The 15592-nt window shown below is 39.0% G+C and overlaps 1 protein-coding gene across 5 annotated transcripts in view; it reads left to right on the top strand.

The window, feature by feature from the left end:
* PSMA3 (proteasome 20S subunit alpha 3) overlaps window positions 1-15592 on the top strand; it is a 32812-nt gene that overhangs the window by 7917 nt on the left and 9303 nt on the right. For all 5 annotated transcript variants that reach the window (XM_036918982.2, XM_036918992.2, XM_057488414.1 and 2 more), the window contains 3 exons: window positions 14485-14608; window positions 15124-15225; window positions 15306-15379. In XM_036918982.2, coding sequence (XP_036774877.1) covers window positions 14485-14608; window positions 15124-15225; window positions 15306-15379 — 300 coding nt within the window. The remainder of the gene's footprint in view (window positions 1-14484; window positions 14609-15123; window positions 15226-15305; window positions 15380-15592) is intronic.

The raw sequence follows: 15592 nt of genomic DNA, 5'->3' as shown, positions 1-15592 counted from the left end.
GTTCATTTTCGGGGTAGCCCAATTAGGCTTTGATCCTCTGTATAAACACAAACAGACCCTTTGCCTACACTTTTATATGCCCTTTATACCCTTGTGTAGAACTCGTTGGAGGTTACCACACAGGAACTGCCCTTTTTTTTTTTTTTTTTTGCTATCACTAATCTACACTTACATGACGAATATTATGTTTACTAGGCTCTCCCCTATACCAGGTCTCCCCTATAAACCCCTTTACAGTCACTGTCCATCAGCATAGCAAAATGTTGTAGAATCACTACTTGCCTTCTCTGTGTTGTACAGCCCTCCCTTTTCTCCTACCCCCCCATGCATGTTAATCTTAATACCCCCCTACTTCTCCCCCCCTTATCCCTCCCTACCCACCCATCCTCCCCAGTCCCTTTCCCTTTGGTACCTGTTAGTCCATTCTTGAGTTCTGTGATTCTGCTGCTGTTTTGTTCCTTCAGTTTTTCCTTTGTTCTTATATTCCACAGATAAGTGAAATCATTTGGTATTTCTCTTTCTCCGCTTGGCTTGTTTCACTGAGCATAATACCCTCCAGCTCCATCCATGTTGCTGCAAATGATTGGATTTGCCCTTTTCTTATAGCTGAGTAGTATTCCATTGTGTATATGTACCACATCTTCTTTATCCATTCATCTATTGATGGACATTTAGGTTGCTTCCAATTCTTGGCTATTGTAAATAGTGCTGCAATAAACATAGGGGTGCACCTGTCTTTCTCAAACTTGATTGCTGCATTCTTAGGGTAAATTCCTAGGAGTGCAATTCCTGGGTCAAATGGTAAGTCTGTTTTGAGCATTTTGATGTACCTCCATACTGCTTTCCACAATGGTTGAACTAACTTACATTCCCACCAGCAGTGTAGGAGGGTTCCCCTTTCTCCACAGCCTCGCCAACATTTGTTGTTGTTTGTCTTTTGGATGGCAGCCATCCTTACTGGTGTGAGGTGATACCTCATTGTAGTTTTAATTTGCATTTCTCTGATAATTAGCGATGTGGAGCATCTTTTCATGTGTCTGTTGGCCATCTGTATTTCTCTTTTGGAGAACTGTCTGTTCAGTTCCTCTGCCCATTTTTTAATTGGGTTATTTGTTTTTTGTTTGTTGAGGCGTGAGAGCTCCTTATATATTCTGGACGTCAAGCCTTTATCGGATGTGTCATTTTCAAATATATTCTCCCATACTGTAGGGATCCTTCTTGTTCTATTGATGGTGTCTTTTGCTGTACAGAAGCTTTTCAGCTTAATATAGTCCCACTTACTCATTTTTGCTGTTGTTTTCCTTGCCCGGGGAGATATGTTCAAGAAGAGGTCACTCATGTTTATGTCTAAGAGGTTTTCGCCTATGTTTTCTTCCAGGAGTTTAATGGTTTCATGGCTTACATTCAGGTCTTTGATCCATTTTGAGTTTACTTTTGTATATGGGGTCAGACAATGGTCCAGTTTCATTCTCCTACATGTAGCTGTCCAGTTTTGCCAGCACCACCTGTTGAAGAGACTGTCATTTCGCCATTGTATGTCCATGGCTCCTTTATCAAATATTAATTGACCATATATGTCTGGGTTAATGTCTGGATTCTCTAGTCTGTTCCATTGGTCTGTGGCTCTGCTCTTGTGCCAGTACCAAATTGTCTTGATTACTATGGCTTTATAGTAGAGCTTGAAGTTGGGGAGTGAGATCCCCCCTACTTTATTCTTCTTTCTCAGGATTGCTTTGGCTATTCGGGGTCTTTGGTGTTTCCATATGAATTTTTGAATTATTTGTTCCAGTTCATTGAAGAATGTTGCTGGTAGTTTCATAGGGATTGCATCAAATCTGTATATTGCTTTGGGCAGGATGGCCATTTTGACGATATTAATTCTTCCTAGCCACGAGCATGGGATGAGTTTCCATCTGTTAGTGTCCCCTTTAATTTCTCTTAAGAGTGACTTGTAGTTTTCAGAGTATAAGTCTTTCACTTCTTTGGTTAGGTTTATTCCTAGGTATTTTATTTTTTTTGATGCAATTGTGAATGGAGTTGTTTTCCTGATTTCTCTCTCTGTTGGTTCATTGTTAGTATATAGGAAAGCCACAGATTTCTGTGTGTTGATTTTGTATCCTGCAACTTTGCTGTATTCCGATATCAGTTCTAGTAGTTTTGGGGTGGAGTCTTTCGGGTTTTTTATGTACAGTATCATGTCATCTGCAAATAGTGACAGTTTAACTTCTTCTTTACCAATCTGGATTCCTTGTATTTCTTTATTTTGTCTGATTGCCGTGGCTAGGACCTCCAGTACTATGTTAAATAACAGTGGAGAGAGTGGGCATCCCTGTCTAGTTCCCGATCTCAGAGGAAATGCTTTCAGCTTCTCGCTGTTCAATATAATGTTGGCTGTGGGTTTATCATAGATGGCCTTTATTATGTTGAGGTACTTGCCCTCTATTCCCATTTTGCTGAGAGTTTTTAACATGAATGGATGTTGAACTTTGTCAAATGCTTTTTCAGCATCTATGGAGATGATCATGTGGTTTTTGTCTTTCTTTTTGTTGATGTGGTGGATGATGTTGATGGACTTTCGAATGTTGTACCATCCTTGCATCCCTGGAATGAATCCCACTTGGTCATGGTGTATGATCCTTTTGATGTATTTTTGAATTCGGTTTGCTAATATTTTGTTGAGTATTTTTGCATCTACGTTCATCAGGGATATTGGTCTGTAGTTTTCTTTTTTGGTGGGATCTTTGCCTGGTTTTGGTATTAGGGTGATGTTAGCTTCATAGAATGAGTTTGGGAGTATCCCCTCCTCCTCTATTTTTTGGAAGACTTTAAGGAGAATGGGTATTATGTCTTCCCTGTATGTCTGATAAAATTCCGAGGTAAATCCATCTGGCCCGGGGGTTTTGTTCTTTGGTAGTTTTTTGATTACCTCTTCAATTTCATTGCTGGTAATTGGTCTGTTTAGATTTTCTGTTTCTTCCTGGGTCAATCTTGGAAGGTTATATTTTTCTAGGAAGTTGTCCATTTCTCCTAGGTTTCCCAGCTTGTTAGCATATAGGTTTTCATAGTATTCTCCAATAATTCTTTGCATTTCCGTGGGGTCCGTCGTGATTTTTCCTTTCTCGTTTCTGATACTGTTGATTTGTGTTGACTCTCTTTTCTTCTTAATAAGTCTGGCTAGAGGCTTATCTATTTTGTTTATTTTCTCGAAGAACCAGCTCTTGGTTTCATTGATTTTTGCTATTGTTTTATTCTTCTCAATTTTATTTATTTCTTCTCTGATCTTTATTATGTCCCTCCTTCTGCTGACCTTAGGCCTCATCTGTTCTTCTTTTTCCAATTTCGATAATTGTGACATTAGACCATTCATTTGGGATTGCTCTTCCTTTTTTAAATATGCTTGGATTGCTATATACTTTCCTCTTAAGACTGCTTTTGCTGTGTCCCACAGAAGTTGGGGCTTAGTGTTGTTGTTGTCATTTGTTTCCATATATTGCTGGATCTCCATTTTGATTTGGTCATTGATCCATTGATTATTTAGGAGCATGTTGTTAAGCCTCCATGTGTTCGTGAGCCTCTTTGCTTTCTTTGTACAGTTTATTTCTAGTTTTATGCCTTTGTGGTCTGAAAAGTTGGTTGGTAGGATTTCAATCTTTTGGAATTTTCTGAGGCTCTTTTTGTGGCCTAGTATGTGGTCTATTCTGGAGAATGTTCCATGTGCACTTGAGAAGAATGTATATCCCGCTGCTTTTGGATGTAGAGTTCTATAGATGTCTATTAGGTCCATCTGCTCTACTGTGTTGTTCAGTGCTTCCGTGTCCTTACTTATTTTCTGCCCAGTGGATCTATCCTTTGGGGTGAGTGGTGTGTTGAAGTCTCCTAGAATGAATGCATTGCAGTCTATATCCCCCTTTAGTTCTGTTAGTATTTGTTTCACATATGCTGGTGCTCCTGTGTTGGGTGCATATATATTTAGAATGGTTATATCCTCTTGTTTGACTGAGCCCTTTATCATTATGTAGTGTCCTTCTTTATCTCTTGTTACTTTCTTTGTTTTGAAGTCTATTTTGTCTGATATTAGTACTGCAACCCCTGCTTTCTTCTCACTGTTGTTTGCTTGAAATATGTTTTTCCATCCCTTGACTTTTAGTCTGTACGTGTCTTTGGGTTTGAGGTGAGTTTCTTGTAAGCAGCATATAGATGGGTCTTGCTTTTTTATCCATTCTGTTACTCTGTGTCTTTTGATTGGTGCATTCAACCCATTAACATTTAGGGTGGCTATTGAAAGATATGTACTTATTGCCATTGCAGGCTTTAAATTCGTGGTTACCAAAGGTTCAAGGTTAGCCTCTTTAGTATCTTACTGCCTAACTTAGCTCGCTTATTGAGCTGTTATATACACTGTCTGGAGATTCTTTTCTTCTCTCCCTTCTTGTTCCTCCTCCTCGATTCTTCATATGTTGGGTGTTTTGTGCTGTGCTCCTTCTAGGAGTGCTCCCATCTAGAGCAGCCCCTGTAAGATGTTCTGTAGAGGTGGTTTGTGGAAAGCAAATTCCCTCAGCTTTTGTTTGTCTGGGAATTGTTTAATCCCACCGTCATATTTGAATGATAGTCGTGCTGGATACAGTATCCTTGGTTCAAGGCCCTTCTGTTTCATTGTATTAAATATATCATGCCATTCTCTTCTGGCCTGTAGGGTTTCTGTTGAGAAATCTGACGTTAGCCTGATGGGTTTCCCTTTATAGGTGACCTTTTTCTCTCTAGCTGCCTTTAACACTCTTTCCTTGTCCTTGATCTTTGCCATTTTAATTATTATGTGTCTTGGTGTTGCCCTTCTTGGATCCTTTCTGTTGGGGGTTCTGTGTATTTCCGTGGTCTGTTTGATTACTTCCTCCCCCAGTGTGGGGAAGTTTTCAGCAATTATTTCTTCTAAGATACTTTCCATCTCTTTGCCTCTCTCTTCTTCTTCTGGGACCCCTATAATACGGATATTGCTCCTTTTAGATTGGTCACACAGTTCTCTTAATATTGTTTCATTCCTGGAGATCCTTTTGTCTCTCTCTATGTCAGCTTCCATGCGTTCCTGTTCTCTGATTTCAATTCCATCAATGGCCTCTTGCATTCTATCCATTCTGCTTATAAACCCTTCCAGAGTTTGTTTCATTTCTGCGATCTCCTTTCTGGCATCTGTGATCTCTTTCCGGACTTCATCCCATTTTTCTTGCGTATTTCTCTGCATCTCTGTCAGCATGTTTATGATTCTTATTTTGAATTCTTTGTCAGGAAGACTGGTTAGGTCTGTCTCCTTCTCTGGTGTTGTCTCTGTGATCTTTGTCTGCCTGTAGCTTTGCCTTTTCATGGTGATAGGAATAGTCTGCAGAACTGGGACGAGTGACGGCTGGAAGGACTTCCTTTCTTGTTGGTTTGTGGCCCTCCTCTCCTGGGAGAACAGCGGCCTCTAGTGGCTTGTCCTGCGCAGCTGCGCGCAGACAGGGTTTCTGCTTCCTGCCCGGCTGCTATGGAGTTAATCTCCGCTGTTGCTGTGGGCGTGGCCTGGCTCGGGCAGCTACTCCAAAATGGTGGAGTCGCGTTGGAGCAGGAGCTGCTGGGAGGCTATTTATCTCCGTAAGGGGCCTCCCTGCTCCCTGCAGCCCAGGGGTTAGGGTGCCCAGAGGTCCCGGATTCCCTACCTCTGGATTAAGTGGCCCGCCCTGCCCCTTTAAGACTTCCAAAAAGCACCCGCCAAAACAAAACAACGACCACAAAAAAAAACAAGAAAAAAAAAATTTTTTTAATTAAAAAAAAAAAAATTTTTATTTAAAAAAAAAAAGGTGGTCGTTCGTTTTTCTTTATTCTCCGGTGCCAGCCTCAGGCCTCTGCTCACCGGTCTTTCTGCCCTGTTTCCCTAATATTGGGGTCCCTGTCCCTTTAAGACTTCCAAACAGCGCTCGCCAAAACAAAGCAGCAAAAAAGCAAAAAAAAAAAATGGTCGCCCGCTTTTCTTATGTCCTCTGTCGCCCAGCCTCCAGTGCCTGCTCACTGTTCTTGCTGCCCTGTTTTCCCAGTATCGAGGGCCCTACACTCTGGCCCGGATGGCTGGGGCTGGGTGTTCGGCAGCCCTGGGCTCCGTCTCCCTCCCGCTCTGCCTGCTCTTCTCCCGCCGGGAGCTGGGGGGAGGGGCGCTCGGCTCCCGCGGGGCCGGGGCTTGTATCTTACCCCCTTCGCGAGGCGCTGGGTTCTCTCAGGTGTGGATGTGGTCTGGATATTGTCCTGTGTCCTCTGGTCTTTATTCTAGGAAGGGTTGTCTTTGTTATATTTTCATAGATATATGTTGTTTTGGGAGGAGATTTCCGCTGCTCTACTCACGCCGCCATCTTCCGCCCCCTCCTCCGACATTAACATTTTTAATGCAAAATAACTTCAAAAATAAATAAGATGTGAGAAGAGTGGCATTGTTTTACATTTTTGTGAATCTCAATAGTTAAGTTTAATAGAAGACAAGTTTTCTCTGCTTTGGTATTTTTTGAAGCATTTGAAGCAATTCAGGCTTCATACAAATAATGTAGCTGGAAAGTGAGGAGTATTTTAATAGCCTTTTCAGATAATTGTGGATGTTCTTTTATACTACACAAACACTGGACAAATAGTAGTTCTTCAAAGGTTCATTGCAGTGTGCAGTCTGAAAACTTAATGTTGAACTCTTTGTACTTTTGCATTAAAATCTGGTGGACTCTCTTGCACTTTGGATGTTCTACCCATGCATGATTGTGATATTGGGAATTGGACATTTGGAAAATACTGGTTCACTGAATTAACAGCTATTCCAAGTGTGACATATTTCATTATTAACTATCAGAAACATCACACTTGTTAATATTAACATGGGTCTGATAATAAAGGTTTGTAAGTATTGGGAAACAGGCTCATAGTGATATGTTTTCTAAAATTTAAATTTATGCTTGAAAATTTAACTATTATCACAGGCAACAAATATTCATTTGTTTTCCTCGAAGTGACAGGCTCATTTTGTTGATTTTAGAAAGAAAAAAAAAATGTCTGCCATATACCTAAGTGTAAATAACTGAAGTTTGTCTGACATTATTTGAAGGTTAAAAAAAAATTGGTGTTTAATGAGAAAATTCCACAATTAGAACAATTGTCAGTGCTTATTCCTTCAGGCAACCATGTTATTTTGTTATACAGCAGAAATATTTCAAGCATGGTATTGTCACTGCCTTGATGTGTGTTTTAAGTATCAGCAGTTTTATCCATCAGTGCTTATATACTGTACCATTAGTGCAAACATCCACACTGTGGAAAGGGCAAATGATGTCTTTGAATTCTTATGTAAATAATTTTGATGTCATAGACCCCCTGAAAGAGTCTTAGGGATTGCTGGAGGGGTTCACAGACCACCACACTCTGAGAACTTTGAGTTTGGAATAAAGAATTTTCGATTCTGAACAGTGAGGAAGATGATGCCATGGAATAATAAGAAAAGGCTACCTGAGGCTGTTGAGTGGATTTGAAAATATTTTGTGAAAATTTATTTAAATATGCAGGAGGCAGTGTATCATAGCACTCAGGATAACCTCAGTGAAGACATAAAAGCAAATATGAACATAAGGTGTTTGAGATTGACACTGAGGTTGAATGTAGTAGAGCACAGGATTTATAATATATAATAGGAAATAGAATAAGCTAGATGGGCTTTGCAGATTCTCAGGATTTTTGAAAGCTGGGCGAAGGGATTTTAAACTTGAAAGGAAAAACCATTGAAGATCCCTGCAGTGTGGGGGAAGGGTGTCTGATATTCATTGCCAAGTTTTTTTGTGTATTGGTATGTTAATTTTTGTTTCCAGTCAGAATTCCCTTTATTATAAGGATTAGAAGAACAAAGTAATTAATGTGTTTTCAACTTGAAATGCAACACATTTTTCTACATTTTACCTGAGATTATTTTAAGATCTATTTTAAACAGTTGTATAAAACATTTATTTTTTATATACTTATTATAAACAATACATGGTTATTGCAGGAAAAGCAAATAAGCAAAAGGAAAAAAGAACTATCATTCCACCCAGATTAATCTTTGTTAACTTTTTAGTTTGTTTACAGCCTGTGTTTTGTATACATAGTATGTACTGTTTTTTAAAAAAATTTTTTATTAAGGTATGATTAATATACACTCTTATGAAGGTTTCACACGAAAAAAACCAATGTGATTACTACATTTACCCATATTATCGAGTCCCCACCCATACCCCAATGCAGTCACTGTCCATCAGTGCAGCAAGTTGCCAGATATCCACTATGTCCCTTCTCTGTGATACACTGTTCTCCCCCTGATCCCCCATACCATGTGTACTAAGCATAATACCCCTCAGTCCCCTTCTCCCTCCCTCCCCACCTGCCCTCCCACACTCCTCCCCTTTGGTAACCACTAGTTCATTCTTGGAGTCTCTGAGTCTGCTGCCATTTTGTTCCTTCAGTTTTGCCTCATTGTTAAACTCCACAGATGAGGGAAATCATTTGGCATTTGTCTTTCTCTGCCTGGTTTATTTCACTGAGCATAATACCCTCTAGCTCCATCCATGTTGTTGCAAATGGTAGGATTTGTTTTCTTCTTATGGCTAAATAATATTCCATTGTGTGTATGTACCACCTCTTCTTTATCCATTCATCTACAGATGAACACTTAGGTTGCTTCCATATCTTGGCTATTGTAAAAAGTGCTGCGATGAACATAGGGGTGCATATGTCTTTTTGAATATGGGAAGTTGTATTCTTTGGGTGTATTCCAAGGAGTGGGATTCCAGGGTCAAATGGTATTTGTATTTTTAGTTTTTTGAGGAACCTCCATATTGCTTTCCACAATGGTTGAACTAGCTTACATTCCCACCAGCAGTGTAGGAGGGTTCCCCTTTCTCCACATCCTCGCCAACATTTGTGTTGTTAGTCTTTTCGATGCTGGCCATTCTAACTGGTGTGAGGTGATATCTCATTGTGGTTTTAATTTGCATTTCCCTGATGATTAGTGATGTGGAGCATCTTTTCATGTGTATGTTGGCCATCTGAATTTCTTCTTTGGAGAACCGTCTCTTCATATCCTCTGCCCATTTATTAATCGGGTTATTTGCTTTTTGGGTGCTGAGGTGTGTAAGTTCTTTATATATTTTGGATGTTAACCCCTTGTCGGATATGTCATTTACAAATATATTCTCCCATACTGTAGGATGCCTTTTTGTTTTGTTGATGATGTCCTTTGCTGTACAAAAACTTTTTAGTCTGATGTAGTCCCATGAGTTCATTTTTGCTTTTGTTTCCCTTTATCAAGGAGATGGGTTCAGGAAGAAGTTGCTCATGCTTATATTCAGGAGATGTTTGCCTATGGTGTCTTCTAAGAGTTTTATGGTTTCCTGACTTACATCTAAGTCTTTAATCCATTTTGCGTTTGCTTTTGTGTATGGGGTTAAACAATAATCCAGTTTCATTCTCTTGCATGTACCTGTCCAGTTTTGCCAACACCAGCTGTTGAAGAGGCTGTCATTTCCCCATTGTATGTCCGTGGCTCCTTTATCATATATTAATTGACCATATATGGTTGGGTTTATATCAGGGCTCTCTAGTCTGTTTCATTGGTCTACAGGTCTGTTCTTGTGCCAATACCAAATTGTCTTGATTACTGTGGCTTTCTAGTAGAGCTTGAAGTTGGGGAGCGTAATTCCCCCTGCTTTATTCTTCCTTCTCAGGATTGCTTTGGCTATTCGAGGTCTTTTGTGGTGCCATATGAATTTTAGGACGAATTTCCATATGAATTTCTCTAGTTCATTGAAGAATGCTCTTGGTATTTTGATAGGAATTGCATTGAATTGTAGATTGCTTTAGGCAGGATGGCCATTTTGACAATATTAATTCTTCCTATCCTTGAGCACGGGATGTGTTTCCATTTATTGGTATCTTCTTTAATTTCTCTCATGAGTGTTTTGTAGTTTTCAGAGTATAGGTCTTTCGCTTCCTTGGTTAGGTTTATTCCTAGGTATTTTATTCTTTTTGATGCAATTGTGAATGGAATTGTTTTCCTGATTTCTCTCTCTGCTAGTTCATTGTTGGTGTATAGGAATGCCACAGATTTCTGTGTGTTAATTTTGTATCCAGCAACTTTGCTGAATTCAGATATTAGATCTAGTAGTTTTGGAGTGGATTCTTTAGGGTTTTTTTATGTACAATATCATGTCATCTGCAAACAGGGACAGTTTAACTTCTTCCTTGCCAATCTGGATGCCTTTTATTTCTTTGTGTTGTCTGATTGCCGTGGCTAGGACCTCCAGTACTATGTTGAATAGAAGTGGGGAGAGTGGGCATCCTTGTCTTGGTCCTGATGTAAAGGAAAAACTTTCAGCTTCTCACTGTTAAGTATGATGTTGGCTGTGGGTTTGTCATATATGGCCTTTATTATGTTGAGGTACTTGCCCTCTATACCCATTTTGTTGAGAGTTTTTATCATGAATGGATGTTGAATTTTGTCAAATGCTTTTTCAGCATCTATGGAGATATTTATGTGGTTTTTGTCCTTCTTTTTGTTGATGTGGTGGATGATGTTGATGGACTTTCGAATGTTGTACCATCCTTGCATCCCTGGCATAAATCCAGCTTGATCATGATGGATGATCTTTTTGTTTTATTTTTGGATTTGGTTTGCTAATATTTTGTTGAGTATTTTTGCATCTGTGTTCATCAGGGATATTGGTCTGTAGTTTTCCTTTTTTGTGGTGTTTTTGCCTGGTTTTGGTATTAGAGTGATGCTGGCCTCATAGAATGAGTTTGGAAGTATTGCCTCCTCTTCTGTTTTTTGGAAAACTTTAAGGAGAATGGGTATTAGGTCTTCACTAAATGTTTGATAAAATTTAGCGGTGAAGCCATCTGGTCCAGGAGTTTTGTTCTTAGATAGGTTTTTGATTACCAGTTCAATTTCGTTGCTGGTAATTGGTCTGTTCAGATTTTCTGTTTCTTCTTTGGTCTTCCTTGGAAGGTTGTATTTTTCTGGAAAGTTGTCCATTTCTTCTAGGTTATCCAGTTTGTTAGCATATCATTTTTCATAGTATTCTTTAATAATTCTTTGTATTTCTGTGGTGTCTGTAGTGATTTTTCCTTTCTCATTTCTGATTTTGTTTATGTGTGTAGACTCTTTTTGTTTTCTTGATAAGTCTGGCTCGGGGTTTATCTATTTTGTTTATTTTCTTGAAGAACCAGCTCTTGCTTTCATTGATTCTTTCTATTGTTTTATTCTTCTCAATTTTATTTATTTCTGCTCTGATCTTTATTATGTCCCACCTTCTACTGACTTTGGGCCACATTTGTTGTTCTTTTTCTAGTTTCATTAATTGTGAGTTTAGACTGCTTATATGGGATTGTTCTTCTTTCTTGAGGTAGGCCTGTATTGCAATATACTTTCCTCTTAGCACAGCCTTGGCTGCGTCCCACAGATTTTGCGGTGTTGAATTATTGTTGTCATTTGTCTCCATATATTGCTTGATCTCTGTTTTTATTTGGTCATTGATCCATTGGTTATTTTGGAGCATGTTGTGAAGCCTCCATGTGTTTGTGGGATTTTTCATTTTCTTTGCATAATTTATTTCTAGTTTCATAGCTTTGTGATCTGAGAAACTGGTTGGTACAATTTCAATATTTTTGAATTTACTGAGGCTCTTTCTGTGGCCTAGTATATGATCTATTCTTGAAAATGTTCCATGTGCCCTTGAGAGGAATGTGTATTCTGTTGCTTTTGGGTGTAGAGTTCTGTATATGTCTGTTAGGTGCATCTGTTCTCTTCTGTTGTTCAGTGCCTCTGTCTCCTTACTTACCTTCTGTCTGGTTGATCTGTCCTTCAGAGTGACTGGAATGTTGAAGTCTCCTAGAATGAATGCATTGCATTCTATTTCCCCTTTTAATTCTGTTAGTATTTGTTTCTCATATGCGGGTGCTCCTTTGTTGGGAGCATAGATATTTATAATGGTTATTTCTTCTTGTTGGACTGACCCCTTTATCATTATGTCATGTCCTCCTTTGTCTCTTGTTACTCTCTGTGTTTTGAAGTCTGTTTTGTCTGATACAAGTACTGCAACTTCTGCTTTTTTCTCTGTTAGTTGCATGAGACATCTTTTTCCATCCCTTGACTTTTAGTCTGTGCATGTCTTTGGGTTTGAGGTGAGTCTCTTGTAAGCAGCATATAGATGGGTCTTGTTTTTTTATCCATTCAGTGACTCTATATGTCTTTTGATTGGTGCATTCAGTCCATTTACATTTAGGGTGATTATTGATAGGTATGTACTTATTGCCATTACAGACTTTAGATTCATGGTTACCAAAGGTTCAAGGTTAAATTTCCTTACTATCTAAGAGTCTAATTTAACTCACTGAAGATGCTGTTACAAACACAATCTAAAGGTTCTTTTCTTTTTCTCCTCCTTTTTCATCCTCCTTCATTCTTTATATATTAGGTATCGTATTCTGTATTCTTTGTCTATCCCTTGATTGACTTTGTGGATAGTTAATTTAATTTGGCATTTGCTTAGTGATTACCTGTTCTACTTTCTTTACTGTGGCTTTATTTCCTCTGGTGACAGCTATTAAACCTTAGGAACACTTCCATCTATAGCAGTCCCTCCAAAATAGATTGTAGAGTTGGTTTGTGGAAGGTAAATTCTCTCAGCTTTTGCTTATCTGGAAATTGTTTAATCCCATCTTCAAATTTAAATGATAATCTTGCCAGATAAAGTAATCTTGGTTCCAGGCCCTTCTGCCTCATTGCGTTAAACACATCATGCCACTCCCTTCTGGCCTGTAAGGTTTCTGCTGAGAAGTCTGATGTTAGCCTGATGGGCTTTTCTTTGTAGGTGATCTTTTTTCTCTCTTTGGCTGCTTTTAATAGTCTGTCCTTATCCTTGATCTTTGCCAATTTTATTACTATATGTCTTGATGTTGTTTTCCTTGGGTCCCTTGTGTTGGGAGAGCTGTAGATCTCCATGGCCTGAGAGACTTTCTCCTTCCCAAGACTGGGGAAGTTTTCAGCAACTACCTCCTCAAAGACACTTTCTATCCCTTTCTCTCTCTTCTTCTTCTTCTGGTACCCCTATAATGCAAATATTTTTCTGTTTAGATTGGTCACACAGTTCTCCCAATATTCTTTCATTCTCAGAGATCCTTTTTTCTCTCTGTGCCTCAGCTTCTTTGTATTCCTCTTCTCTAGTTTCTATTTCATTTATTGTTTCTTCCACTGTATCCATCCTGCTTTTAATACCCTCCATCGTGTTCTTCAGTGATTGGATTTGTGACCTGAATTCATTCCTGAGTTCTTGGATCTCTTTCCATACCTCCATTAGCATGTTGATGATTTTTATTTTGAACTCCCTCTCAGGAAGAGTCGTAAGGATCGTATCATTTAAGTCTTTCTCTGGAGTTATATTAATTTTACTCTGGACCAGGTTCCTTTGGTGTTTCATATTTGTATATGGCGCCCTCTAGTGTCCAGGAGCTCTACTCTGGAGCTGCTCAGCCCTTGAAGCCATGTCGGGGGTCACAGGAGAGCGGTATTGGTGCCTGGGTGGGGGGCGGGGGAGAGCTGTTCCCTGCTTCCCAGCTGCTGTGCCTGTCTCCACTGCCTGAACTAGTGGGCCAAGCACACAGGTATAAGCTTTTATCCCAGAGCAGCCGGATATGGATCCCTGCTTTCCACAAACGGCTGGAATCTCAGTCTCTCCAGGAATTCTGCCTGTATTAGCTTTCCAACCCGGTAATCATGCGAGTATCATGAGAGCACCATGAAATGTAGGTTTGTGCTCCCAGAGCAGATCTCCGGAGCTAGGTATTCAGCAGTCCCAGGTCTTCCACTCCCTCCCTGCTCCATTTCTCTTCTTCCTTCCAGTGAGGTGGTGCAGGGGAAGGGCTTGGGTCCCACCTGGCTACAGCTCTGGTACTTTACGCAGTTTGGTGAGGTCTGCTCTTTTCTCCAGGTGTATGCAGTCTGGTGCCGTCCTCTTTCCTGTTACGCTCTCTCAGGATTAGTTGCGCCAACTATATTTTCTAATTGTATAGTTTTAGGAGGAAGCCTCCATCTCTCCTCTCACGCCACCATCTTAAATCCCTTTCTCTATTCAGTATGTACTATTTTTAATGGACATGAATTTAGTCAGCATTTGTTACATTATGGCTATCATATACCAGATGCTTTGCTACTTTGTATTTTGTTGGCATATTTTACTTATGAGTTGATTTTTTTTGATGTCATGATACACTATTTTTGGTCAAATAATCATTTATATTGGTCTTATTTATCACACTTGAGATTGCTTTTAGTTTTGAAATTGTATTTGACTTAAAAGTGCTTGACATGATTTAAAAAAATTAAATGTTACCTACTTTTTAAAATTTAAATTTAGAGTTTCTTTTTATTTTCAGTCAAAAAAACTGATTTTCTTCTTGTTTCAGTACAGCTATTGGAATCAGATGTAAAGATGGTGTTGTCTTTGGGGTAGAAAAATTAGTCCTTTCTAAGCTTTATGAAGAAGGTTCCAACAAACGACTTTTTAATGTTGATCGGCATGTTGGAATGGTAAGGTCACATTTAAAAATGTTCCTTTTTGACTTACTCAGTTTGTTCTGCAGTTCTGAGCCACCAATCTTGGAAGATGTGTGGTTTGTTGTGTTTTGGTTTGGCATTGCAATTTATCAGTCAGTAGCCTCAAAAAAAAAGATTTCAGGTTGTGCCATTTAGACCAAAACTTTTTGAACATAGAACTGCTTTAAAGATCAGTCCTGACCAAGACCAGTGGTTTTATTCTTTATAATGAAGTGGTAAATGGGGAGATGTGGTGCATTTATTATAGAACTAATCCTTCTGAATGTGATCATTGGACAAAATAGTGAAGTCACACTGGGTAAATTTCCAAATTATAATCCCACACTCAAGCATCAGAATGCTAGAATGCTTTGTAAAGAATTTTAAGCCAAAAAAATTACTTATAATGGCGATGCTTGGTAAAAAAAATACTAAGTAAGCCTATAGTAACGACACACACACTTTAATTGATGATGGAGGTGTATTTACTGGTATTTATTTTCTTTCAGGCAGTAGCAGGTTTGTTGGCAGATGCTCGATCTTTAGCAGACATTGCAAGAGAAGAAGCTTCCAACTTTAGATCTAACTTTGGCTATAACATTCCACTAAAAGTAAGTTGGATAACTTGTTGAGGAGCCTTTTGAACAGTAATAGAAATTTATTAATAAAATCTTGTTTTTTCTCCTCATAGCATCTTGCAGACAGAGTGGCCATGTACGTTCATGCATATACACTCTACAGTGCTGTTAGACCTTTTGGCTGCAGGTATGAATTTTTGTGAGATATTCAGGCAGGTCTGTGTGTTTTAGGTATCTGTTTTCCCCATAGAAGTATTAAGGCAGTGATTAAGTAAAATTGTATATAAAAACTTTGAAGAGTGAAAAATACAGTACAGATTTGAAGATAAAACAGATCATGGTAATAATAACTTTTGTTTGGTTATAATAAGTTCTCTAGAGGAAGGTGGTCAAAAGGTAC

This window comes from Manis pentadactyla, chromosome 11, assembly GCF_030020395.1.
Source record: "Manis pentadactyla isolate mManPen7 chromosome 11, mManPen7.hap1, whole genome shotgun sequence".
NCBI lineage: Eukaryota > Metazoa > Chordata > Mammalia > Pholidota > Manidae > Manis > Manis pentadactyla.
The sequence above is the reverse complement of the archived record's forward strand: the minus strand, read 5'-3'. Positions and strand labels throughout refer to the sequence as shown.